Source organism: Oreochromis niloticus, linkage group LG8 (genome assembly GCF_001858045.2).
Source record: "Oreochromis niloticus isolate F11D_XX linkage group LG8, O_niloticus_UMD_NMBU, whole genome shotgun sequence".
Lineage (NCBI taxonomy): Eukaryota > Metazoa > Chordata > Actinopteri > Cichliformes > Cichlidae > Oreochromis > Oreochromis niloticus.
The window spans coordinates 16960862-16986560 of record NC_031973.2 but is presented as its reverse complement, the minus strand read 5'-3'; the positions used below and the strand labels follow the sequence as shown (position 1 = coordinate 16986560).

General features: G+C 43.3%; 1 protein-coding gene and 1 long non-coding RNA gene across 5 annotated transcripts in view; one reads left to right on the top strand and one right to left on the bottom strand.

Moving 5' to 3' along the window:
• LOC102082286 (integrin alpha-M) overlaps positions 1-12218 on the bottom strand; it is a 54664-nt gene extending 42446 nt beyond the window's left edge. The window contains exon 1 of one of the 3 annotated variants that reach the window (XM_019362647.2): positions 12020-12218. In XM_019362647.2, coding sequence (XP_019218192.1) covers positions 12020-12113 — 94 coding nt within the window. In that variant the 5' untranslated portion in view covers positions 12114-12218. The remainder of the gene's footprint in view (positions 1-12019) is intronic. The other 2 variants (XM_019362646.2, XM_019362649.2) reach the window with 2 other exon arrangements.
• A 150-nt stretch (positions 12219-12368) lies between these two features.
• LOC102078140 (uncharacterized) lies at positions 12369-13599 on the top strand. 2 transcript variants are annotated; one of them, XR_265757.4, is made up of 3 exons: positions 12369-12427; positions 12505-12690; positions 12769-13599. It is a non-coding gene; the product is annotated as an uncharacterized LOC102078140 (long non-coding RNA). The 2 variants fall into 2 exon arrangements; XR_265756.3 differs by having other exon boundaries at positions 12392-12690.
• The last annotated feature ends 12100 nt before the right edge of the window (positions 13600-25699 follow it).

Genomic DNA, 25699 nt, shown 5'->3' with positions numbered 1-25699 from the left:
GTCCTCAGGGGGGGGGATAGTCCAGGTCCTTAATACACACTTTTATACTCTAGTGATTATAGACGTATTCTCAAAATGGCCAGAGATTTATCCAGTGGAAAAAACAGATGCAATCTCAGTTGCAAAATGTTTATGCAATCATTCTGGCCTGAATGGCCTGAGTGCATAGGCCTAGTAAAAATGTGGATGAAATTAATACAAGGCTCTCAAAAACTGACATTATTTGAGGTTGTTCATGGGAGACCTTTTCCACTCCCAGTGACAAGTGAACCTTTAGAAAAATCCGTCAGAGAAACAATCCTGGCAGAATGGATGGCAAAACTACTAGAAAATAAGGATATTGTTTTGAACAATAAACTGCCGTAAGACTCTCCAGTCTCTTGCAGGTTGAAACCAAGTGTTATTGACAACACCCACAGCCTGTAAAATTGCAGAGAGACCATCTTGGATACATCAGAGCCACTGCAAAAGGTTGAGGTCCCGGGAAGCCCCGACACCGAGGAGGAAGCGCCTATGCTTGGTTGTTTCGGGGGTGAGGGTGGTAAGTGCGTTCTTGGGGCCCCGTAGGGTAAGCCCGCACTCCAATCTCTATCCGATCAACTTTAGGCAGCCAGGTGTAGGTGTGAAGGGGAAGCCTCCTGGTTACCTTGACTACAAAAGCTCACCCTTACAGGATCCCAGCTGATGCCAATAGCAGCCGAGCCACAAGGCAGACAGAGAAGATGGACGCACGACAACTTACACCTAATGGACATGACACAAGATCACATCCATCCTTGGATGAAAAGTGACTGATACAGATATGTGTTTAACAAAACCACAGAGAAAGACTGTTATGTTTGCTCGCACATGCCAAGCATATTAACACAGCCATGTATGGGAAACACCCTGGAACAAGTGCACCAAATCTGATCTAATGACTTTTGTAAGGTGCACAACATCATCAACATCCTGATCCAGGAAGAAGCCCTGAACTTTAACAAGTTTTAAAGAGACTGTTGATCGTCATTGAATTTTTCTTGATTTTATTTTGCTTTTCTTTACTTATGTTATTCTTTGTTTAAAGCTGTAATTTCACAGATGATAAGTTTATCATTCACAGCATACGCAGATGTACTGAAATCTATGAAGATCATGAAGACTTCTTTTCCTATTTGTCAGATGAAGATGAAGTGCTAATGATGTAGTAACTAAGAATGTGAAAGACAAGTAGTTACTCACTGATGAATTGTACATTTCACTTCGTGATCAACAGGAGGGAATGTCAAGAGAATATTGTATAATATGATCAGCTATATGAAATGTATCTTTTTATATTATTATTAAGGACATGTCTAAGTGACTTTTCACCTAGTAACTTGTGTGCAGCTACTAACCGCTTCCTGTCTTCAGAGAACAGAGAAGTGAAACCTCAGCTCTTTTAGAAGAACATGCAAATGTAGTGAAGGGGAAAAACCCGCTGCTCTAAATGACGTTGTTACCTTTGTACACATTCACACACACACACACACACACACACACAAAACATCTTGTATAAATAAAGGACGCGGACAGTCGTGGGGTGCAGTTCGTGCGTTCCATGACTGCCCCTCGCGAGTGAAAAACTTCTGCAGTGTTGTGTTTTCTGACTCAGCCGTCTCAGCTGAAGAACGGCAGGGTGATTTACAGAAATCCCCTGTCATTTAAATTGGTCCTTCGAGCCGGATGATGGAAACAGCAGACTCGTTTCTGTGACTCCAATAAGGTCTGACTTCTGCATCCTGACGCCGTGGGTAAACCAGCACCGAAGTCTGTCGACAGCCCTCTCCAGGTAGAGGTGAAAGACCTGGGACGTAAGACAAATTCGGGTCCAGGCCGGTGTAATAGTACTGGTCCACGACGTTGGGATCCAGCCAGATGACCTGACAACCAGCAAAGGACAGCTGAGGGTGAGAAAACACTTTTTGGTTTTAAACCGCCGGAAGGGTTTAAAAGAGAAGCGCATAGGTCTTATCCGCCGCAAGGATTAATAGCGCATTAGGCTGACCCACTGCACGGGTGCACAAAAGAGAAGCGCATAGGTCTAACCCGCCGCAAGGGTTTGAAGAAAGAAGCACGTGAAATAGGTTGAGTTCGCCGGAAGGAACTAAGTTTAGATTGGTTCTAGAGGTAGCCGTCAAATACCTCGTGACAAATAAGGTTTAAGTTCGCCACAAGGAACTGTGTTTAGACAGGTTTCAGAAGTAGCCGGAATTACTTCGTGACAAATTAGCGCGCAAATGTCTATCTGTGTGTATGTATATGTGTTTTGTGTATGTGTTTTGGAAGTAAGTTGATTTTACAGCACAATACGCTGCTGAACTACTTCCATTGTTTGTTTTTATTGTTTTCTTTGTGTATCCCGCAAAAGCTCAAGTACTGGTGATAAAGGGGAAAGGTAGAAGGGCGTGTCAGCAACCACCCCCGAGTTTAGTACCAGAGAAAGCTTTGCAGTTCTGTGATAATGGGGAATCAGCCCACAAAACTCACTGCTGACGAGCAGTGGCTAGAAAAGAAATGTCCAGGCGCCGGACAAATCAGTGCTTGTAGATGAAGAATTCCTAAGATAACAAAATGTCCCACTATACATTCACCCATATCAGGAGGAACATAATAATCCTTTATCAAGTGTAAAATTAGAGATCAAAGTAGAAGTTTAAAAAGAGTTGGATACAGACCCAACTGAATATATATATAAATACTCTTAGGAATAAAGTGGAATAAAGAAAAGGTTAAATCAAATTAGAGCTTATCTCTACTATATTCAAACTAATAATAGGAAGCATAGCAACCTGTAAATTGGTATTAACAATGAAACAAAATTGGGAAGACAACCAAGCTGAATGAATAGAATGCGTGAAACCAGATAATTCACACGAAAATATATCAAATAAAAAAGAGAGATGCATAAGGTATATTAAGGCTGTGTCATTGGTCAGCCAAGGAAAAGCAAATGTCTCCAGCTTGGGAAGGTGTGAAGCTGCAGATTCACACAGACCCGTGATGGATACATAATAAGATATAAACTAATATACTATTGTATATTAGTAGTAAAGTAGTAAAGTAGTGTATTGTAATATACTATTGCTGTTATAATAAAGGAAAAACAATACAATGATAACATTAATAATGACATAATATTAATAATAAGAGGCACCTCAGTCAGTTATGATGTGAGGTGGATAATTGTTAAAAGTAGTCTGATTCAAGCTTAAGGTTTGCTCAAACTCAGTACAATGATATATGCGATGAAAAAATAAGGAAAATACCTAAACTAATCAAGTGCATAGAGACACTTGACCTGTTTGTAAACCTGTTATCCTAGATGAGACTCTCTTGAGATGAAGAGCAAACCTATACTAACAACTAATAAGTCAAGCCCTGAATACAACAGCTAAAGCTACAGGTTTGAGACAACACAACAGTGCACTGGCTGCTGATTCTATTTTTAGACGGTGTGTGTGTGAGAATGCAAATGAGGAGCGGTGACGCGCATGCAGAGTGTTGCTTTCGGCGTAGAGTCTTATTGAGCTTTATAACTATTGTTTGCAAATATTGCTAAATGCCTGTGACTGAGATGCTGGTTTTGCTCACTACAATAGTATAAATAGAGTGTGAATTCATTACTGTGGATGTATAGTAATTGACTGAATTTTGATAGATGTATATATCTTGAGCCATAAATGCTGGTGTGTTTTATTTTTTCAGTTATGTGTGTGTGGTGAGAAGCTGTGAGAATGATGAGAGGTTTCAGTTTCTTTTTCTTCTGACTTGCTCTTTCTGATTATGGAAGGCATGTCCAAAATACGCATAGGAAAGTGTATTTTGAGTGATTTTAACTGTGTGAATGCTGTCAGTATTTGATTTGAGTGACTCTGCGTGATTTGTCTGAGTGAGAGAAAAGGCAGGGTGTGTGAGACGATTCATGGCGTCTGAAAGAGGTTAGAACATTTAAAAAGTGTGTATGAAATAAAGGAGTGTGAAATATATTTCTTTTGTGATGTAAAATAGGATGTTTAAAGTTTGAAAGTGCTTTTAATTCAAGAAATCCATGAGTGATGTTATGAGAGGTTGAGTTTATTTTTCTGATTGAAAACACATAAGTGTATACGCTACAAACTGACCTAAAGAATGGAGATGTGTGGGAAGAAGTGTTAGTTGTCCTGATGTGTGAAAGAGCTCTATTCAAAAGTCCGTGAGTGAAATGAAGGTGTATTGTTTTTAAATCAAGATTTAGGAGAATTACTGATTGTTTGTAGACTGTGAAAATTAAGGGGAGATAGAGTCTGCCTGTTGCCTGCAGAGTCTGCACAAACTCAGTGATAAGATGCATGAATTAAACCTTATTGAAACAAACACTTGCAATGAAGAAAGCAGCTTACACTCAATTAATATGAACGCAAAGCCTTGGTGCCATAGGCAATTTGTTTTTGTTTTTGTTTGTTTGTTTTGTAAGTTTGGAAAACAAATTTGTGATCATACTTGTGGATCACAGTGACATATAATGATTAGGCACATGATTTAACAATGACGAGTTTTAGAGCTGTGAGCTATGAGCTGTAAGCAATGCAAAGTTTTTCCTTAATTTAAAAGTTTGAAATATGTAAGATGTATGAATTCTTTGAGAAATAGGAATTGCCTAAAATGCCCTAAGTCAAAATGTAGTGTTGCATCTACAAAGAAGAAAGCAGAAGAAGCATTCAGTAATTTGAAACTGGCATTACAGACAAATACAGTTTTGGCTTTGCCTGATTATGATAAGCCTTTCTACTTACACGTAGATGGACGTGCAGGCCTGTGCAGCCGCAGCAGAAGCAGTAAGAAAGTCAACTGACATTGCTTTAGGGCACAATTTAATCATCAGAATACCCAAAATAATATGATTTGATGACTTGTGAAGGTAAACCGATACTCCCCAAGTCCCTGTGCAGAACAGCAGCATTAGTGACACATGGGGTGACCCATGTGTCCTCAGGGGGGGGGATAGTCCAGGTCCTTAATACACACTTTTATACTCTAGTGATTATAGACGTATTCTCAAAATGGCCAGAGATTTATCCAGTGGAAAAAACAGATGCAATCTCAGTTGCAAAATGTTTATGCAATCATTCTGGCCTGAATGGCCTGAGTGCATAGGCCTAGTAAAAATGTGGATGAAATTAATACAAGGCTCTCAAAAACTGACATTATTTGAGGTTGTTCATGGGAGACCTTTTCCACTCCCAGTGACAAGTGAACCTTTAGAAAAATCCGTCAGAGAAACAATCCTGGCAGAATGGATGGCAAAACTACTAGAAAATAAGGATATTGTTTTGAACAATAAACTGCCGTAAGACTCTCCAGTCTCTTGCAGGTTGAAACCAAGTGTTATTGACAACACCCACAGCCTGTAAAATTGCAGAGAGACCATCTTGGATACATCAGAGCCACTGCAAAAGGTTGAGGTCCCGGGAAGCCCCGACACCGAGGAGGAAGCGCCTATGCTTGGTTGTTTCGGGGGTGAGGGTGGTAAGTGCGTTCTTGGGGCCCCCGTAGGGTAAGCCCGCACTCCAATCTCTATCCGATCAACTTTAGGCAGCCAGGTGTAGGTGTGAAGGGGAAGCCTCCTGGTTACCTTGACTACAAAAGCTCACCCTTACAGGATCCCAGCTGATGCCAATAGCAGCCGAGCCACAAGGCAGACAGAGAAGATGGACGCACGACAACTTACACCTAATGGACATGACACAAGATCACATCCATCCTTGGATGAAAAGTGACTGATACAGATATGTGTTTAACAAAACCACAGAGAAAGACTGTTATGTTTGCTCGCACATGCCAAGCATATTAACACAGCCATGTATGGGAAACACCCTGGAACAAGTGCACCAAATCTGATCTAATGACTTTTGTAAGGTGCACAACATCATCAACATCCTGATCCAGGAAGAAGCCCTGAACTTTAACAAGTTTTAAAGAGACTGTTGATCGTCATTGAATTTTTCTTGATTTTATTTTGCTTTTCTTTACTTATGTTATTCTTTGTTTAAAGCTGTAATTTCACAGATGATAAGTTTATCATTCACAGCATACGCAGATGTACTGAAATCTATGAAGATCATGAAGACTTCTTTTCCTATTTGTCAGATGAAGATGAAGTGCTAATGATGTAGTAACTAAGAATGTGAAAGACAAGTAGTTACTCACTGATGAATTGTACATTTCACTTCGTGATCAACAGGAGGGAATGTCAAGAGAATATTGTATAATATGATCAGCTATATGAAATGTATCTTTTTATATTATTATTAAGGACATGTCTAAGTGACTTTTCACCTAGTAACTTGTGTGCAGCTACTAACCGCTTCCTGTCTTCAGAGAACAGAGAAGTGAAACCTCAGCTCTTTTAGAAGAACATGCAAATGTAGTGAAGGGGAAAAACCCGCTGCTCTAAATGACGTTGTTACCTTTGTACACATTCACACACACACACACACACACACACACAAAACATCTTGTATAAATAAAGGACGCGGATAGTCGTGGGGTGCAGTTCGTGCGTTCCATGACTGCCCCTCGCGAGTGAAAAACTTCTGCAGTGTTGTGTTTTCTGACTCAGCCGTCTCAGCTGAAGAACGGCAGGGTGATTTAAAGAAATCCCCTGTCACCCATTTTCACACCTTCCAATCCAATCCAGTCCAATTTTATTTATAAAGCACTTTAAAATACCCAGCACAGGACCAAAGTGCTGTACAGAAAATAAGTTAAAAACAAAAGCAACTAAAATAAAAATGAAAATAAAACCAACATCTCACATGGTGTCAAAGGCCGGGGTAAAGAGATGGGTTTCCAGGAGTGATTTAAAAACAGGTAGGGAAGAAGCCTGTCTAATCTCTAAAGAGAGATTGTTCCACAGTTTTGGAGCTGCTACAGCAAAAGCACGATCTCCTCGAAGTTTACGCCCAGTCCTGGGTACATTGAGGAGCAGCTGATCAGCTGGCCTGAGAGAGCGAGTGGGTGTATAAGGCTGTAGCAGCTCAGAGAGATAAGATGGGGGTAGGCCATGAAGGGCTTTAAAAGCAAATAAAATAACTTTAAAATGAATCCTAAAAGAAATGGGCAGCCAGTGAAGTAAAGCTAAAATATTGGAAAAGTGCTCAAACTTTCAAGTGCCAGTGAAAAGATGAGCTGTGGCATTTTGCACCCTCTGTAGATGAGTAATATATGATGCGCTGACCCCTATATAAAGTGCATTAGAGTAATCCAGCCAAGTGCTAACAAAGGCATGGATCACTGTCTCAAAGTGCTGGCGTGAAAGAACTGGCTTTATTTTAGCCAGCTGCCTGAGCTGAAAGAAGCTTGATTTTATCACTGCCTTAATCTGACTGTCAAACTTCAGATCACAGTCCACTCTGACCCCCAGGTTTGTGACAGTTGGCTTAACATACTGAACATCACCTCAGTCTTTTTTATCATTGAATTTTAAAAGGTTAAGAGTCATCCAGGCTTTAATGTCATCAAGACACTGAAGTAATGGCTGTGTGGAGTATGTGCCTTTTTTCTTTAGAAGGACATAGTTCAGACAGTCATCAGCATAAAAGTGGAATGCAATGCCGTGCTTTCTAAGTATAGAACCAAGAGAGAGCAGATACAAAGAAAGAGGAGGGGGCCGAGAACTGAGCCCCGTGGGACACCAAAACAAAAAGTTCACCCTGCCAAGTAGGACCTGAACCACTCCAGTGCTGTGCCCCTAATGCCCACCCAGTGCTCCAAATGAGAGAGTAACATGGCATGATCCATTTTTTTAATCAGGGGTTTGACTACAGCATGTTTAAAATCTTTAGGGACTACACCTGACATCAAACTGTGGTTTATCGAGAACCAAAGGTCCAACTGTTGGTAACACCTCTTTTAAGAGTCGAGGAGGGACAGCATCATTTGGAGACCCTGCAGACTTAAAACGACCAACAGTCTCCTTTAAAAAGGACAGAGTCACAGGCTCAAACCTGTCAAACACAGCAGAGCAGGAAGCAGAGACTGAGGGGTCATGAGCACAAGGAGAGATATGAGCTTGTGGAGGAGACCTTCTCAATAAAAAAAGTGTAGAAAATTATTACAGGCTTCAGACGAGGGCTTGATACAGTCAGTATGTGGTGCACTAAGAACCGAGTTAATAGTTTTAAATAAAACATCCGGATTGTGACAGTTTGACAGAGTAATGTCAGATAAGTGTTTTCTTTTGGCATCTTTTACAAATTTTTGATATTGACGGCAAGAGTCCTTTAGCATCTGGAATGACACTTGTAGTTGGTTCTTTTTCCACTTGCGCTCAGCTCGACTGCACTCGCGTCTGACAGCTCGGGTCGTGTCGTTCAGCCAGGGCTCAGATTTAGTTTTAGGCAGTCTGGTTTATAATGGAGCGACAGTGTTCAAAGCAGTCCGACAGGTGGAATAAGCTCAGTCTGGCTGCATAAAAACTCCAGGATTGTACAATTCTTGTTAAAGACTGTTGAAAACTGCTCAACAGTGGAGCAGTTAAAAACGCGACAGCACCGAGCAGCAGCGCAAGGTTTAACTGAGGTAAAGGCAAGAAGAACATCACAGAACTGTGGTCAGAAAACACAGCATCACAAATCTCTACATTAAAAACAGAATAAAACAAGATCAAGTGTGTGTCCACGTTCATGTGTGGGACCGGTCACACATTGCACCAGATTAAAAGAATCAATAAGTTTTAAAAAGCCCTTAGCCATGGGCATGAATTTTGGCATGAATTCAGCCAAGTCATTCACAAAGTCCTAATTGTATTTTGGAGGCCGATAAACCACTGCACACAACACTGTATGAGAGCAACCCAGCTCAAACACAGACAGTTCAAAGCTGGTGAAAGACGGGGTTGATAGCTGCTTACATTTAAAATGACTTAAAAATCATCCCTCTCCTCGGCCCAACATACGCGGGGAATTAAAATAGCAGCAATCATCAGGTAGAAGATCTGAGAAGATGCTGCACTCACCGGACCTAGAATTTACCAGGCCAATCTTGGCAGTAAACGACGGATCAAATATGAGAAGTTCAGAGCTGGAGGGGGACACCAGCAAACTGAGTTATTTGCAGTGAAAGTTACTTTTAAAAACAATCAATATTGCTCTTCCTGTACCTGATATCCTTGGAGCATTAAGAAATGAACAGTCAGAGGGTAACAGTTCGAAAAAATGCTGGACTCACCAACTCTCATCCATGCTTCAGTCACATAAAGGAGGTCGAATCCAATGGAAGAAAGAAATAGTTTCTAATGAACTTTTTATTTGCTAAGGACTTCACATTTATTATAGCCATCCTTATTGGAACTGGAGCCTGGGAAGACGTTGTCTGTGAAGTCCAAATTAACGGGACAAATTCAAAAAGTTTATTAAATGACTCCCAAGATGCAGCAGCAAGCAGGGTTATGGACACCTAAGCCTACCACAGAAACCATACAGGAGTTTTAGTTTCAAAAACTGATGGCAAAAAAAATTGAAGATCCAAAAGTTTCTGGCATTCATATACCAGTTGTGAGTTGATTTTGGTGACAAGTGTAGAAATAATAGATTCTGTATTAGGTATTAAAGTCAAAGGGAATGTATTTTATTAGTGTGTGTCGTAGTATGATGTTGTTGATAGGGTGTAAGAATACAAATCTCGACACAAGAAATGTCAGAAACAAAAATAATACAGTGGTCCCTCATTTATTGCGGCAGTTACGTTCTAAAAAATAACCCGCGAATAGGTGAAATTTGCAAAGTAGTCAGTTTTAATTTTTTTTTTTTTTACAAATATTATAGATGTTTTAAGGCTGTAAAACCCCTCGCTGCACACTTTATACACTTTTCTCACACCGGCATTAATATTGTCATTCTCTCTTGTTTAAACACACTCAAAGTTCAAAATTGACAAAAAAAAAAAATTGAATTTCAAATTTTATTTATATAGCGCCACATCACAACAACAGTCGCCTCAAGGCGCTTTATATTGCACATTAGATCGTACAATAATAGATACAGAGAAAAACCCAACAATCATATGACCCCCTATGAGCAAGCACTTTGGCAACAGTGGGAAGGAAAAACTCCCTTTTAACAGGAAGAAACCTCCAGCAGAACCAGGCTCAGGGAGGGGCGGCCATCTGCTGTGACCGGTTGGGGCGAGAGAAGGAAGACAGGATAAAGACATGCTGTGGAAGAGAGAGAGAGATTAATAACATGTATGTATGTCAGCAAACTTGATAATGGAGGTGGTGTCCGATGTGGCTACACAGTCATAAGTGCACAGTGAGTACAGCAGGGGGCTTAAAACACAGCCCTGAGGCACTCCAGTGCTGAGTGAGATGGAGGGGGAGATTTGTTCCCCCACCCTAACTGATTGGGGTCTGTCTGTGAGGAAGTTGAGGATCCATTGACACAGTGATGAACTGAGTCCTAGATCCTTCAACTTTATGAAAGCTTAGAGGGAGGAGTTCCCGTGCTGAAACCAGCCACACTTGTAGCTCATCAGCCAGTGCCAGCTATAGCTGATTGCCTTCATCAGGACCCTCGCTACTTAACTGTCACGGCCGGTGGGGCGAGCCGTGTGGGACTATTAAAGGACCCAAGATGCAGGCACTACTGATGTGAGGGAGCTTTATTTATGGAGGTTGAAAATACAAAAAGGTGAGGGTGGCAAAAAACAGAACTGAGAAAACCTAAACTGGGAAAAACTAAGCATAAAACGAACCTGAAACCTAGAGACACAAACGGAGATGCAGGGAGACGTAGACAGATGCAGGGAAACCACTCAGGATGGCGGAGGGGGATAACACAGACGAACCAGTGACTAACAAAGGCAGACACAAAGCTTAAATACAAAGGGCTAACGAGGTAATGAGACACAGAAGGAGGGCACAGCTGGGACTAATCAGACATGACGGGACAGGGGAAACAAACTGAACACACTGACATCAGACACGGACCTTCAAAGTAAAACAGGAAACACACACACACACACACACACACGCAAAGACACAGGGCTTAACCCAGAGACCTGACTACACTAGAGGGGATACACAGAACCAAACCGTAGGAATAAACAAAGATACATAAAGAAATCAAAGATTAACAATACAGAAGAGAAAACACTGGGTCACAGACCCAGGACATTAACATTGTGTCTGGGCTTCAGTCAACGGTGGATTCTTGAGTCAGACCCATCAAGTACAGCCATAGACAAATTTGTGTAAAGTGTAAATAAAAAATAAAACCCTCGCTATACTGGATTTTCCTGCTGAGGTGCCCATGTTTGTGTGCCACCAGGAATCTGGAGCAGAGTGCATCTTTTTTCACCGAGACTAGTCATGGTTTGGAATTGGGTTTTGTTTTGTGTTTTTTTAGTTGTTGTTTTTTTTAATTGTCATCATTCACTTCCACCAGACACTTGCACTGTATGGGATTCACAGAGGAATTGCCACAGGAGCCACAGTGCTGAAAATTGTATATGGTTGTGTTTTTTCACTCACTGTGAATAAATTCATTGTCCCTTCATTATCAGAGTCCTGCGTTTGGGTCCTCCTCACTGCAACTCCACGGTCCATGACACAAATGATTGCATAGGCACAGAATTACTTGGGATTTAGCATTTACATATTTTTTATGAATTGATAATCAAGAATTTAGTTTAGCAAAATTAGTTATGAAAGGGTTTTTCCACTCAGTGCATGCTACAAGTGAAGTGCAATTACAATATTGTACTCATTAAGCCTCTTTTTAAATCTGAAACTGTCTGGGCTTATCATACATGTCAGTAAGTAAAAACGCAACAACAACAAAAAAGGAAATGAGCATTACGGAAATACTGCTCTATAACAGGGTGTCACTTATAGCATTTTGCAGGTTTTCAATAAACATTTGTTTACTTAAACTTGTAACTTTAATTAAAATCAAGGGCCAGTGTTTGCAGACATTTGTAATTAGACAATGAAAGACAAAATAAGAAGGCACAAACTTACCTGACAAGAATATTGTAGCACTAATTATCCAGTTCATTGTGTTACTTCCATGGAAAACAAGTACAATATAACAAAGACTAGGGATGGAGAACATAGGAGGGCGGAAAAAACTTAATAACAAAGAAAACGATGAATACAAAATCTAAATAAAAACCTAACCAAACCTAATGTAATATTTAAACTGAAAAATACAGTGTCTTGTGTAAGAAATGTTCTAAAGAGAAAGTGAAACAAACCCTGTTGTCATGGTCCAGGTGAGTGCCTGTGTTTTTCCATAGAGCCAGCAGTGCCACCTCTGGGAGGAGCCACCTCGTTCCTGTGAATTTTCCACACCTGCTGGTAATCAAGCTGTCGGTATTTAGGTCCAGCATTCTCAACCAGTCTTTGCCAGAACTTCAGCTAACCCTAGTTAGTGTAGGCCACCACAGTTTTGCGAAAACCATAGAAAGATTGCTTTGACTTACCATGTGCTCTCTGTTTCTTAGCTACTCACCAGGCTGCCACGTTCCACCTCTGAAAATCTTCTCCTCAGGACACTGGACCCCTCGACAACTTCACCGCCGTAGCTCTTGCTCATCTCGTATACCTGCCTGCCTCCCTGCCACAGTAATTGGAATGACTTGGACTCACCCGGACCTTACCCCTCCATGCCGTCTCTCCACCTGTGGCAAGTAAGCATTAAGATCAGACTCTATTCTTGCCTGACGTATTTCCTGGGACAACTTCTGAAACTATTTCTCTCGTTCCAGTGACTCTGTGCTCCCCGGTTCCCACCACTCAGCCTGGCTTTCCCTTTATCCCCACATCACAGGAGTTCCAGTCAGAACTGTGCTCTAGTTATTCATGTTTTCTGCCCAACTCAAGTTTTGCTTAGTGTTGTTTAGCATTTCTGTCCTTGTGATAGTTCACGTTTATCTCATTGTTCATAGTTTCTAGTTAAAGCTCACTCATTGTTATATTTCACTGGGCTTTAAAATGTTGTTTCTCATGTCCGCCTAAGCTTCATCTGAATTCTGCACTTGAGTCCCTTTTCTCTGATTTGGCTGTTGGCCGTGACACCTGTCAGTATGAACTTTATGAAAACAGGAATTCCCTCGGTACCATTTCATCACACAGAGCTTACTGCTGATTATGAGCGGGTGGCGCTGTCACTCAGTGTTCGTTGTCTCTGCCGTGGAGAATCCCTTCCTGTTCTAACACTCCTGTTTTTGTATCTGCACAGCGAATTAAATTTAACTCAGAAGCTCTTATTTCATAGTGTAATCGTCACATGCTTCATGTGTACTCACTCTAATTTATAGTCAAAGTATTCATTCACTGTGTCTTTAGGTACTCTGTAGCAGCATAGCCTCTTCACCTGTCCCTCCTGTACTTTCCTCCTCATTGTGTCAGATGTTTAGTTAGTCCTCTGTCTCCTTTTGCAGTAATGATATTTGTAATATATTCGCACCCTTGAAAGACCCGTTGCTAACCAGGCCCCTGTAGTAAACGTAAATTCTATAAAATAACAATTCAGTTCTGCAGTAATGACACCCGGTTATGTCAGAGGTGGCTGAAATAATATTGAATAAGCGTGTAACTTTGCCAAAACGATGTCAGACTCTCATTTTCTCTGGTCCCCTCCCCAATCGGACCAGGAGTGACATGCTTAGCTGCATGTTCTCCTTAAGTTGCTATCTGAGTGGTGTCCCCCAAAAAACGATGTGGGTTTTATAGATAATTAGGAAGCTTTCTGGAGGAACCTTTTTTTTCTTGGTGTGTGTGTGTGGGGTTTTTTTTTTTTTTTTTGAGTGATGGCATCCATCCTACTTTGGATAGAGCAGCTCTCATTTCTAGAAATCTGGCCAAATTAAACTCCCCAAAATGTGATTATCTGAAGATTAGATGCGAGTGCGAGGTCAAGCAGTGCCCCAGCTGCCATGAGCAGGGCTAGTGTCCTGAACATTAGCTCCTCGAGGTGCTAACAGGAGAGCAACACCAGAGACAGACTAATTTCACAGAGTCTTTAACACAGTTCATGTTGTCCTTAGTGGCTCCTTCAGAAGAGCTAAACATAGTCCTGTCAGCCTCAGAGTATGACTCTGATGGAGTCTCAGACATGGAGTTAGTCACTTTAGCCACATGAAAAACACTCACATCATGATCAGTCTTAATCATACAAGGGCTAGCCACAGCGCAAGTGTTCCTGGAATCGGTCACAGTGAGTTCGTAATTTGACCCTGGATTGCATACTGAAGTCTGATAGTTATAGGGTAGAACAGACCCCAGAATAATCAACACACAGAGATGCTAGGTAACTATGCAGAGGCAAATTCCCAGTCTTACTCTCTTCATGAACAGTCTCTTCATAGCCAGGCCCATAAACCGGCATATCAGTGTTTGTTTTAATCTCCTCCTCAGAAAAAACCTGAGGAGCAAAAATATACTCACTCACCTCGTGCTGTTGTAAGGCACTGTTGCGACACGGACGCTGCCTCCTCCTGGAAGCCGTGGTAATGAATGTAGCGCTGAAAGCAGCCACCGGTTGCGGCAAGAAAAACACAGCACTTGTCTGCTGCTGTGGCAACATGGGCATGGAAACAGGGAAAAGACTTAACACGCTGACTCTTACTCCCGTAGCCGGCAAAGGGAGAGCTGCATCACAGTGGGGCTGGGAAGATTGAGCCCGCACGCTGGCCAGCTGCTGCTGTGGACGGAGTTAAGGGTTGGTGTGAAGGTGGTCTACTATCAGAGGGTGTACTGCCTCCCATAACCAGGGAAACACCTCAAAACATCACTGAAGCTGATAAACTATTTCCTCCTCGGCCTCTTTTCCAGAGAGCTCCCACCAAGCGCTGCATAAATCCTCCACAGTGTGAACTAACCTCTCCCAGAGCTTGGATGTCGCTGGGTCCGTCATGGTCTTGTCGTACTGTGACAGTCTGGCTGAGAAGCTGACTTTGTGGAGTTAGGAGGAGGACCCAAGTTCAGACACACAAAACAAAACTGTGATTTAACTAAGGACGAGCTATTTATTTAAGGCCGGGAAAAATTACAAAACAAATGGCACAGGCGAAACTAAACAATAACCTAAACCGGATGAACTAAGATTAAAACATGAAAAACCTTAAAAATGGAGACCTGGCCTGGATACACAGAAAAAGCTAGAAACATGAAATGAACATAGCAGACTACTGGACAAGGAATAAACGAAAACTCACAGACTAAATACACACAGGAGGTGATCAGGGGAAGCGGAAACATATCTGAAAACAGCAGATTAGAATGAACATAATGACACCACAGGGGAAGTGAAACTAAACACAATGAGCATGAGACACCAGACCTCTTCAAAATAAAACAGGAAACATAATGAGACACGGACAAGACAACACAAGCTTGACAGCATAATATATGTAGACATGAAACACACCGCCATGTGTCTCACACAAGTGTGAGGGACATTTAAACACAGGTGAAGACATACAGGGAATCAAATAAACAAACTATGCAGCCCCTAATCATCTTAATGTGTTCAGCTGGTGCTAATTGGCCACACCTAGTCAGGTGTGGATAAAACCATACCTGAGGCAAGCTTCCGGGGAGCTCACTTGTCTTTGCCTTGGTGGCACCAGCCGTTTTAGCCAACCTGCTATGCCATTTTAAGATAAAACCTCTTCTCACACTCAGTCTGGTATTCGTCTCCTTTTTTATGTTGCGGCTTTTGAGCCGGGTCGTAACATAAGTGGGGGCTCGTCCAGGATCGTTTGGACATTTTAGTGGAGACGGAATATCAGTTTTTTGTATTGCTTTTAAGTGGGTGAGCGAAGGTGTTCACTGTAACTGAGCAAACCCTCTTTAGTTAGTGTGTTTCGGCTGGGTGGCTGTGCTACCCTTCCATTGAAGCACTTGTTTGTTGTTTTGGTTTGTGTTTGGTGGTTATCCTGGGTGGGGGTACGCTTCAGGGTTTGGTGGGAGACTGTACCCCTGGTCTGCTGCCTACCCTCGAGTTTGCGTTTAAAGGTGCCTCGAGCCCGGTACACCACTGAAGACTAGACAGGTAAAGTTTTATTGGGTTTTTTTTTTTAGCATTTTAGGATAGAAGTTGCTCAAAGTGAACCAGTGGCACTAAACTTGGCAGGAGGTTTGAGACCAGTCATTAATTATGATCTGTAGCTGAGGCAGGTAGGCTGTTTTTAAGTTGGCATAATGTGTACTGTGTGTGCATATGTCAGTGTTGATGGATGCTAATGAGATCCTCATGAGGTGAGTGTTTTGTGCTGTGACCTTTAGTGTTGTGGGGAATATGGCTATTTTGTTGGATCACTTGTGAGTGTTGTTGGCCAGGTGATGGCAGTAACACTGACGGGTGCTGAGCCACCCTTGATGTGATCATTGTGTGGCCATAGCTCTCCATTTTGTGGTTGGTCACTAGTGTGCTTGCTTTACTGAATTTTGTATACTAAAGTAACTTGTGGTGGTATAGGGCCACTTGTATGTGACTGGTTGTGTGGTGGAGACAACAGATCACTTAGTCGTGATTATTTGTTGCTACTTTTGGTTTTGTGTTGTAGCAGGTCAAGTAATCATTTTGGGTTTGACTGTTGTGCTCCTTTGTGTTGGTCACATGTTACTTTTTGTGTGTTCAGTGTGGCAACTTCAAATCCTCATGCCCATCCATGCTTACAGATGCCAACTACAATGTGAACACTGTGCTTCTGTTAGCTTTTACTTTTATTTCAGGTTTGTGGGTCAAGGACCTGAAGGCTTCAGAGGGGCTTTTAATAAATTTAGGGGTCCTAGAGGAACCCTTTTGAGGGAGGAGGTGTTACGTCCCTCTGCAGCCCCTAATCATCTTAATGTGTTCAGCTGGTGCTAATTGGCCACACATAGTCAGGTGTGGATAAAACCATACCTGAGGCAAGCTTCCGGGGAGCTCACTGGTCTTTGCCTTGGTGGCACCAGCCGTTTTAGCCAACCTGCTATGCCATTTTAAGATAAAACCTCTTCTCACACTCAGTCTGGTATTCGTCTCCTTTTTTTATGTTGCGGCTTTTGAGCCGGGTCGTAACAATAACTTCAACCTAGGTGTAGCTGGATGGGCTACTCTCCACTGCTCTCTCTCGCTTGCTCTTTTGCCTCGCTCTCTCCTGCTCTCACTGTCTGTTTGTAGCATGGCCAGTTAAGGTAAGTTGAGTGTGGACACACCTGCACTTTAATTGCAGGGTGGTGTCTGCCATGCAGGCTTTCCTCCCGTTCATGCCTCCTTTGCCTTCTGCGAGTGCTGTATAGCGCGCTGATGCATTTCCCTCAGGATTTTGACCAGACTGCACAACAGTCACAGATAAGCTGTACGTTTGTCCTTCTATGCATTTAAGCAGTATAGTGTCTCATTTGTGGTCCCATCTGTAGTGTGGCAATTTCATTTCTTGATCCCAGGCATTGAGAGGTAGCTGCACTACCACCGGCAGTTCAGTATAGCATCTTCAGTCCTGGCGTAAGCAGCATTTAGCAATATTTGTTCCTGACTTTCAATTAAAGAAAGCTAAGCGCTAAAAGCACGGTGATTTCCAGGATTTGTTTGCTGCCTGCCATAGCCTCATCTCAGCGGTGTTTTGGCCCAGTTAAGCTGAAGAAATGCCTGTAGCAGCCGCTGCTTTGGGCTCATCCTCGACGGAACTGCTGTCTTGTCCTGTCTGATTTTGTCTTCTATGGTTTTGTTTCCTCTCAGCTCGTTTTGTTTTACCCTGTAGTATTGTTTATACTTGTGCTCGCGTTAGTCAGGCTGGAGTGATCCTCTGCCTGTACGTTGCGTTGTTTGTGATATCTGTACCTGTCCAGCTGACTTGTTCCAGTTGCCATAGGGAGCAATATAGGATTCCTCTTCTTGTGAGGGGCCACAATCAATATACTAACAACCATACCCGGTATAGGCCACCGTTTACTCATGTGGTGCAAGTTAATCAGCCTGTGTATTTTGTATTTTGTTTTAAATAGGTGGGTGGGTGTGTGTGTGTGTGTGTGCGCAAATGTGTGGTTTGTTGTTTTATTAAATATTGATATGTATATTGTCTCTTGACTGTGTGCCATGAGCCTGGTTCTTGGTGTCCTTTTAGGTTTGGGTTTTTTTTTTTTTTTTTTTTTTTTTTTTTGCTTCTAATGTGTTCGTCTTGATGCATTCTCAATCATCCAGGAAAGTAAATCTCCAAAAGTTGAATCTGTTCATCTGGACGTAGCGTTTTGTGGGAGAAACGTTTCGTCACTCATCCAAGTGACTTCTTCAGTCTCAGCTGACTGCAGGTTTCCCCAAACCTTATAAACAGTACATTTGCATAATGACTGAAACCAGCCCACTGAGGGAACAATGGGCTGTGAGGTCAGTTCCTTAATCATAATTATGCAAATTCCATGACCAATGATCAACAATCACTGACCAAAACCCACTGATCAAAGAACACTGATCAATGGCCATGAGTACCATTCACAGAGAGTTGGGGAATGGCTGCAATCACAGCATTGTAAGATGGCGAAAGATGTACCCTTAGGCCCCCTCCTCGATTCAGAGATGGTCTTTCCCTTTTCACGTAAATGGCCTTCTTGACTCCGCGCTCAAACCAGCGTTCTTCCCTGTCCAGGATGTGTACATCCCCAACCTCGAAACCAAACAACCTCTAGCGAAGCGGATGGCACAACACAGAAGAGCTACCTCGTCAGGCCAGGACTCTGCAGTCTATTTACACCTACAGGCCAGAGGACACTCTTTCAATGATGATGTTTTCTGGTGTTTCGGCCAAAATAAATTTATATTAAAAAATCGGTTCAGGATTTTAATGAATCGATTTCACGTTATCCAAGCCAGAATCTATTTTAATCGATGAATCGATTATTAAAACCCAACCCTAGTAATAAGGACACAGCAAGAGTAGAAAAAACATTTTTGCATGAGAAAGTATGCATTGTTTCAACATTAAATTAATTAAACATTAACAGCATGCTGTAGTTTTATATAGAATGTATTTTAATTTGTAAATAGTGTGTATTTTACTATGTTGTATTTATTTACTGGGGTTAAGTATCTGTAACTGTAACAGCATTCACTTGCATGTGACACAACAGCACAGCACAATATAAAAAGCAATTGAGTAATACATTTCATTAAAGATAAACACAAATGAAAATATCATCTCTTACCTGGACGACTGCATCTGGTAGCCCAACAAGAATTTGCAGACCTTTTTTTTTTTTTTTTTATAGCCAGAGTCTTGGTCATCAGCGATTCCAGTGTGGGTAGGAGTGTGCCATTAAAAACAATGGTCTTCTCCTTGAAGAATGTTCAGTGCCACAGTAAGTGGTTTCATGACTGCACAGTACTCTCTGATACACTGATGCTCCCTCTCATTGAAACATTTTAACTGTAATGTGGATGAGATTGTGTTCAGCTCCACCAAAGGTGTCTTTGAAATTCTCTCCAGAGCATAATAGAACGAGTTCCACCTTGTTGTGCAAGGTACTAGTAGCTTCTTTGTAGTAATGTCTTCCACAATCTCAGCAGCCACTGTGGAACGACTGGCCTTGTTCCACAGCCCTGCACATTTTGTGGTGGCACTTCTGTAGATGGTTTTTGTTGCAGCTTCAGACAATAGCCACTTCTCCACATCAGTGCAAGAGATAAGATTCATTGTGTGCGATGCACATCTCTGATGTGGCGGTAAAGAAATTGCATCATCAGCACCATTCTGCAGCACATCCCCAATCGAAACAAAAGTCACTTCATCCTCATATTCAGAGTCATCTGACTGAGGTGGTGGCTGGTACACTTTAAAAGCCTTGACAAAATTGGAGCCATTATCCGTTACAGTTGATGTGATTTTAAACAATAGGCCATGAGATGAGTTAATGTTGTCCAGCTCAGATGCAATACTGTCATACGTATGTCGACCCATAAATCGCCTGCATGCCAGCGCTGCTTTCTCACGTCTCATGTTTTGTGCATTTATCCAATGCGCGGTCACACCAAGAAAACTTTTATTATGCACAGTCCAAATGTCTGCTGTTGTGGAGATGTATTCTACCATGTCAAGTGTATTTTTGAGCTCTGACTCCATGTTGGCGTATTCTTGGTCTAGGAAACTGGAAAATGTCTTTCTGGATGGTGTCTTCCCAGCTCTCCCTCGCACAGGTATATGACTAATCAGTTGTCTGAAAGCATGGGACTCAACCGTTGAGATGGGTTTCATGTTTTCCACAACATACCTGGCAATCAGCCTGTGTAGCTGGGGCTGGGTGATGGACTGTGCAGCAGGCTGTCCGAAATCAAGCTTTCGTTGTTTTGCTGGAATAGCGTCAACGGAGCTAGAGTCGCCGACGTTGCCTTCGGGTTCTTTTTCAACTAACTTGGTAGATGCATGCTGTTTCTGAAGATGTTTCATCAGATTAGAATTGCTAGTCTTTGATGTCGAAAGAGTTTTAGAACCTCCACAGAGAGGACAGTTCACGACAATATTCCTGTCTTTTACCATCAGAAAGGAGAAATAATGTTAATATTTCCACGACAGAAATCCCATGCCTGGACCATCTTCGACTGCCGCCATGATTGTAGCTTACGTCACAGTGTCACGTGCGCTTTTCACGTCCAACACGGAAACTGCAGTCATGGTGCTTTCCTTTGTACTCGGGACTCGGAAATTCTGCCTTCCCAGTAGGAAGGCAGACTGCAGATGAGCTGCATATATGTTTAGTAGTAATTGGTTTTTGTAGAGGGCTAGCAAAACAACCGTTTTCGAGGGCGTTGCCATATTGGAATCCAGACTTCTCCGACGAGGCTAACCAGAACACCGTTTACTCGAGTGTGACATTATTCCCAGGTTCGTGTTCCGATTTCCGAGGTAAGTCGAACGCAACTCACGAAGTAACGAGTAATGGCCCTATCTAAATCCCAGTAACGAGTAACGCGTTCCTGATTTTGGCATAACTAGTTACCGTGCTCGTTACCGCAATAATAACGTAGTTACTGTAACGCATTACTTAATAACGCGTTAGTCCCAACACTGGTCTTTATTAATAAGACATATTAATATTGGAGCCAATGTGCCTCATTTGTGCATTCTTGAACCTATGTAATCTCTCCTGAGATTTTAGACCTGTGCCTTACCACCTAGCCACTGGTACAGATATGTTGGCGACACCTGGGTCAAAACCAAAACCCAACAAGTAGAATCCTGTGGATAAAAACAAAGTTCACTATGGAAGATACAAAGGATAGCAGTTTACCATTCCTGGACTGTTACGTGCGCATTGAAGAGAATGGAAACCTCAACATTTAAGTTTACCGGAACCCCACACACACGGGCCAGATAAATTCATGGAACACCGGATAGTTCCGCAACCATGGAGGGAGAGTGAGCTTGACAGCCGTAGGGCTAATTATTTTATCTACCTTGAAGGGTCCGATATATAGCTTAGAGACGGATTGCGGGAGGATGCCTGAAGCGGGATGTCTGTTGCGGCCAGTCATACCTGTCCACATACCTGTATGTGTGCACTGGCACACGCTGCTGGTTGGCACAGACACAGTTGCTCTCGCGTCTGTGTCCAGGGCCAGAGGCAACATTGTAGAATGTTGTTGTGCTGGACAGATGGAATGAAGGTGAGAGTTTTGTGTGAATATTCAACCCAAGGAATAAAAGTGGACCAGGTGACAGGGTGATGGGTGGTAATGCACTGGGTTGTGGTCTCTAGCTCTTGATTAAGGTTTTGGGTTTGGCCGTTAGTTTGTGGATGATAACCAGAGCTCAGGCAGGGCCTAGCCCGCAAGGCCGTACAAATAGTTCTCCAGACCTGAGATGAGAACTCGAGACCCTTGTCGTAAACTATTTCCCCCAGGTTCCCATTTAGCCTTTTCGCATTCTGTAGATAAGTTAGGATTTTATGATTGGTACAAACTATGAATGGTTGCTTGGTGCTCTCCACCAGATGCCGCCAGTCCTCCAGGTCTGTAATTTTGCCAACAGACTGTGGTGGAATTAAGGCACGACGGGACCACGGATCCATGTGTTGAGCCATCTTTTTTTTTAACATTGGCATCACACCACCACAACCTACAACCCACAACCCCTGCTCCCCCGTGTTTTAACACAGCGGGCGTGATTGTAGATGCCGTGCAGGTGCGTCTGCATGGCATCGCCGACCATGCCTCACCACACACCCCCATCGCCTGATTGAGGCTGGGGAGCCATCCGGCCGAACCTACTCCCCCCAACTGGTTTCCAACTCTGCGACAGGACCGTGTCTCTTCCGGAGGCCGCCCACGCCTCCAGCGGCAGCGACGATGCTAGTCCGGAGGCTGGCCACCTGGCGAGCCGGCACAACCCTGCAGGCACGGTTGTGAGCCCCTGCTCACAGGTGGCTGGGCAGATGTCCGGCGTGCACCGGCCTCTGGTGGAGGTGAGGCCGGTCTGGCGAGCACGCCAATCTCAAGCTTGGTGCACGCCAGCTTCCATCGAGCAGGCTCCCCTGGCACAGGGACCTCCGTCTCCTCTGTCACCGCCGCCGCTCCCGGCTCGATCAGCCCCTCGTGCGGCTCCTCTTTCTCCGGCCGGCACAGACCCTTGCGCGCCTCATCCGCCACCTCCGGTTGGAGCGGCTCCTCCACCGCTCCTGGCAGGAGCAGCCCTTCTCCCGGCTGTTCCGTCTCCTCCGGCAGGCGCAGATCCCCGCGCGCCTCGTCTGCCACCTCCGGCTGCTGAGGGGCCTCACGTGGCTCCTCCACCGCTTCCCCAACGTCAGGATACACCGGCGGGGTGGCGGCGGCGGCGATGCTGACCAGGCTTGGAGCATCATCGCCAGGTTCGCCATTCTCTCCAGGTGACGCTCGGTCTGGACCCGCAGTGGCGTACCTCGGCCGCCTGCTCCCGCTGGGTGGCCGCCATCTCGGCCACCCTCTGGGCCAGCTCCTCCCTCTGGCTCGTTTGTAGGCCCGCCGTGCCACATCCTGGGTTTCGGCACCAGTGTGGTGGAATTAAGGCACGACGGGACCACGGATCCATGTGTTGAGCCATCTTTTTTTTTTTTACCATTGGCATCACACCACCACAACCTACAACCCTGCTCCCTGTGTTTTAACACGGCAGGCGTGATTGTAGATGCCGTGCAGGTGCGTCTGCACGGCATCGCCGACCACGCCTCACCACACAGACCTGTACGCTGTGACTACCACTCCTGCCCCGACATCAGAGGTGTCCACCTCTATTATGAAAGTCTTACTTGGGTCAGGTTAAATCAAGATGGGGCTGTAGCAAACAGTTGTTTAAGCTTATTGTGTGTTTTGTCAGCCTCTGGAGACCAGGTGAACGGGTGTTTAGTGGAGGTGAGGCATGTGAGTGGTGTAGATACCTGACTGTAATCTCTGATGATAGTGTCTGTAAAAGTTGGCGAATCCTAGGAATCTCTGTAGATGTTTACAGGACGTGGGCACTCCATGACAGTTTACTGTTATGTCGTTTAGGCCTTGGAAATCAATACATGGCCATGACTATGACTGGAGACCATGATAGAATTCATATTATGGCAAGAGCCAATCAGCTAAGAAAAGAGAAACAGTCGATCATTACTTTAAGAACCGAGGGTCAGTCAGTCCAGAAAGTTGCTAAAACTTTGAATGTGTCCCCAAGTGCAGTCACAAAAACCATCAAGCACTACGATGAAACTGGCTCACATGAGGACCGCCCCAGGAAAGGAAGACCAAGAGTCACCTCTGCTGCTGAGGACAAATTCATTTGAGTCACCAGCCTCAGAAATCTCAAATTAACAGCACCTGAGATTAGAGTCCGGGTAAAATTTGAGATCTTTGGTTATTTTTCAACAGGACAATAACCCCAAACACACCTTCAGGCTGTGTAAGGGCTATTTGACCAAGAAGGAGAGTGATGGAGTGCTGCGCCAGATGGCCTGGCCTCCACAGTCGCCTGACCTAAACCCAATCGAGATGATTTGGCATGAGTTGGACCACAGATTGAATGCAAAAGGGCCAACAAGTGCTCCGCATCTCTGGGGACTCCTTCAAGACTGTTGGAAACCCATTTCAGGTGACGACCTCATGAGCTCATCGAGAGAATGCCAAGAGTGTGCAAAGTAGAGGTGAAAGTACAAATATGTACAAGATACAGACTTCCTTATGACTGTTTTGGAATCATTTTAATTGTGGGTTAAAGGAAAAAAGAAATTAGAAGAGAACCAAGTCAAACATCACTGAGGCAGTGTCCCCTGTTTGAAGTCCAGGTTGCATGTTTTCTATTGTGGGTTCCTGATGCCAAAAAGCTGACTCACAATGTTGTCAAAAGCCTTAACATCCGCTATAACCATGTTATTTCCAGAAGATTCCAAGTTGTTGTCCACAAATAAACCTACGCACAAAAAACATAATTGGAAATGTAAAAATCAGTCAAACTATCAGCAGGGATTTAATGACCTAACTTTTCGAACTCTGTGAAAATGGTTTTCACATTATTTATTTTATACACCACAGCATTCAGAGTTTAGACACTGGTGATGGAGATGAATATATAGGCTTGAAAAGGGAGGGGCGGTGATGGGGATGAGGTGGGTTGCTCAAAGCTGTCTGCAAGGGAGAATGACAGATGCGCAGTGAGATTTAAAATACCTGGAGTGAAGGCTGATTGGCCTGGAGAAGGCCGGCAGAAAGATGATTGGACTAGACGAGTGATGTCACACTCGACTTGACATCATGAGAAAGTGCCACTGCCTCTGTTCTCTCAGGCTCCATTAAAGCCTTCATCTTCATCTCGAAATTCTATTCATTACTCAATCATGTTCATTTCTTTCCAATTTCTTTGTCCTTATTGAAATAATTAACTTAGAAATATTGAAATTTTACTCTTTTTTTTTTTTTTTGTTTAAATCAAATTATAAAACACCTCTGTGAATCGCCTGTTTGCCATGGTGGAGGAGTTTGTGTCCCAGGGATCCCAGGGGCTATTTTGTTGGGGCGGGGAAAATGTTGGTCCTTCTGGTAGAGTCTCCTAATGCGAACTGGCCCAGGATGAGGGACGAAACAAAACAGGGAGCAGTTTATCATGCCCAAGATATGGTAACACGGGCCCCACCTGGGAGGAAGGCCTGGGGAGGGTGCTGGGGAAAGTGCTGTTTGGTGGCTGGGCATAGCCCAAAGAGGATATATGGGCCTGCCCTACTGTAGGCATACTACTCTGACTGTCAGAGTATCCAGCCTTCTTGGAGTCACTGGGTGGGTTGATCGAAGGTGCTCCATCTGGTGACTCAGTAGTCCTACTAAGACTCTACAAAAATTCTGTCACTGGACATCTGTGCAAATCGCAGTTTGTCCATAAAGAACACCATGTTTAAATATTAGGTCAATAAGTGCACATGGCTCAGGATATCTTAGGTCCCAGGTCGGTGACCAAAGCAAAAACTCAGGTGTCCGGAGTTCAGTGAGACCATGGAAAAAAACATGTAAAGTTTTTTACATCTATAGCATTATTTTGTAAAATGGTCCTTTTTCTAATATATAAATTATACAAGAATATATTTATTCGGTACAATATGCTGAAGTTATGATCTCACTTTTAATTAGAAAGATAAGTCATATAAGAATTTTCACATGCTGCACAATATAGACACTGATGAAGCATAATTTTTTTTTTCTTTCATAAAAATTCACAACAC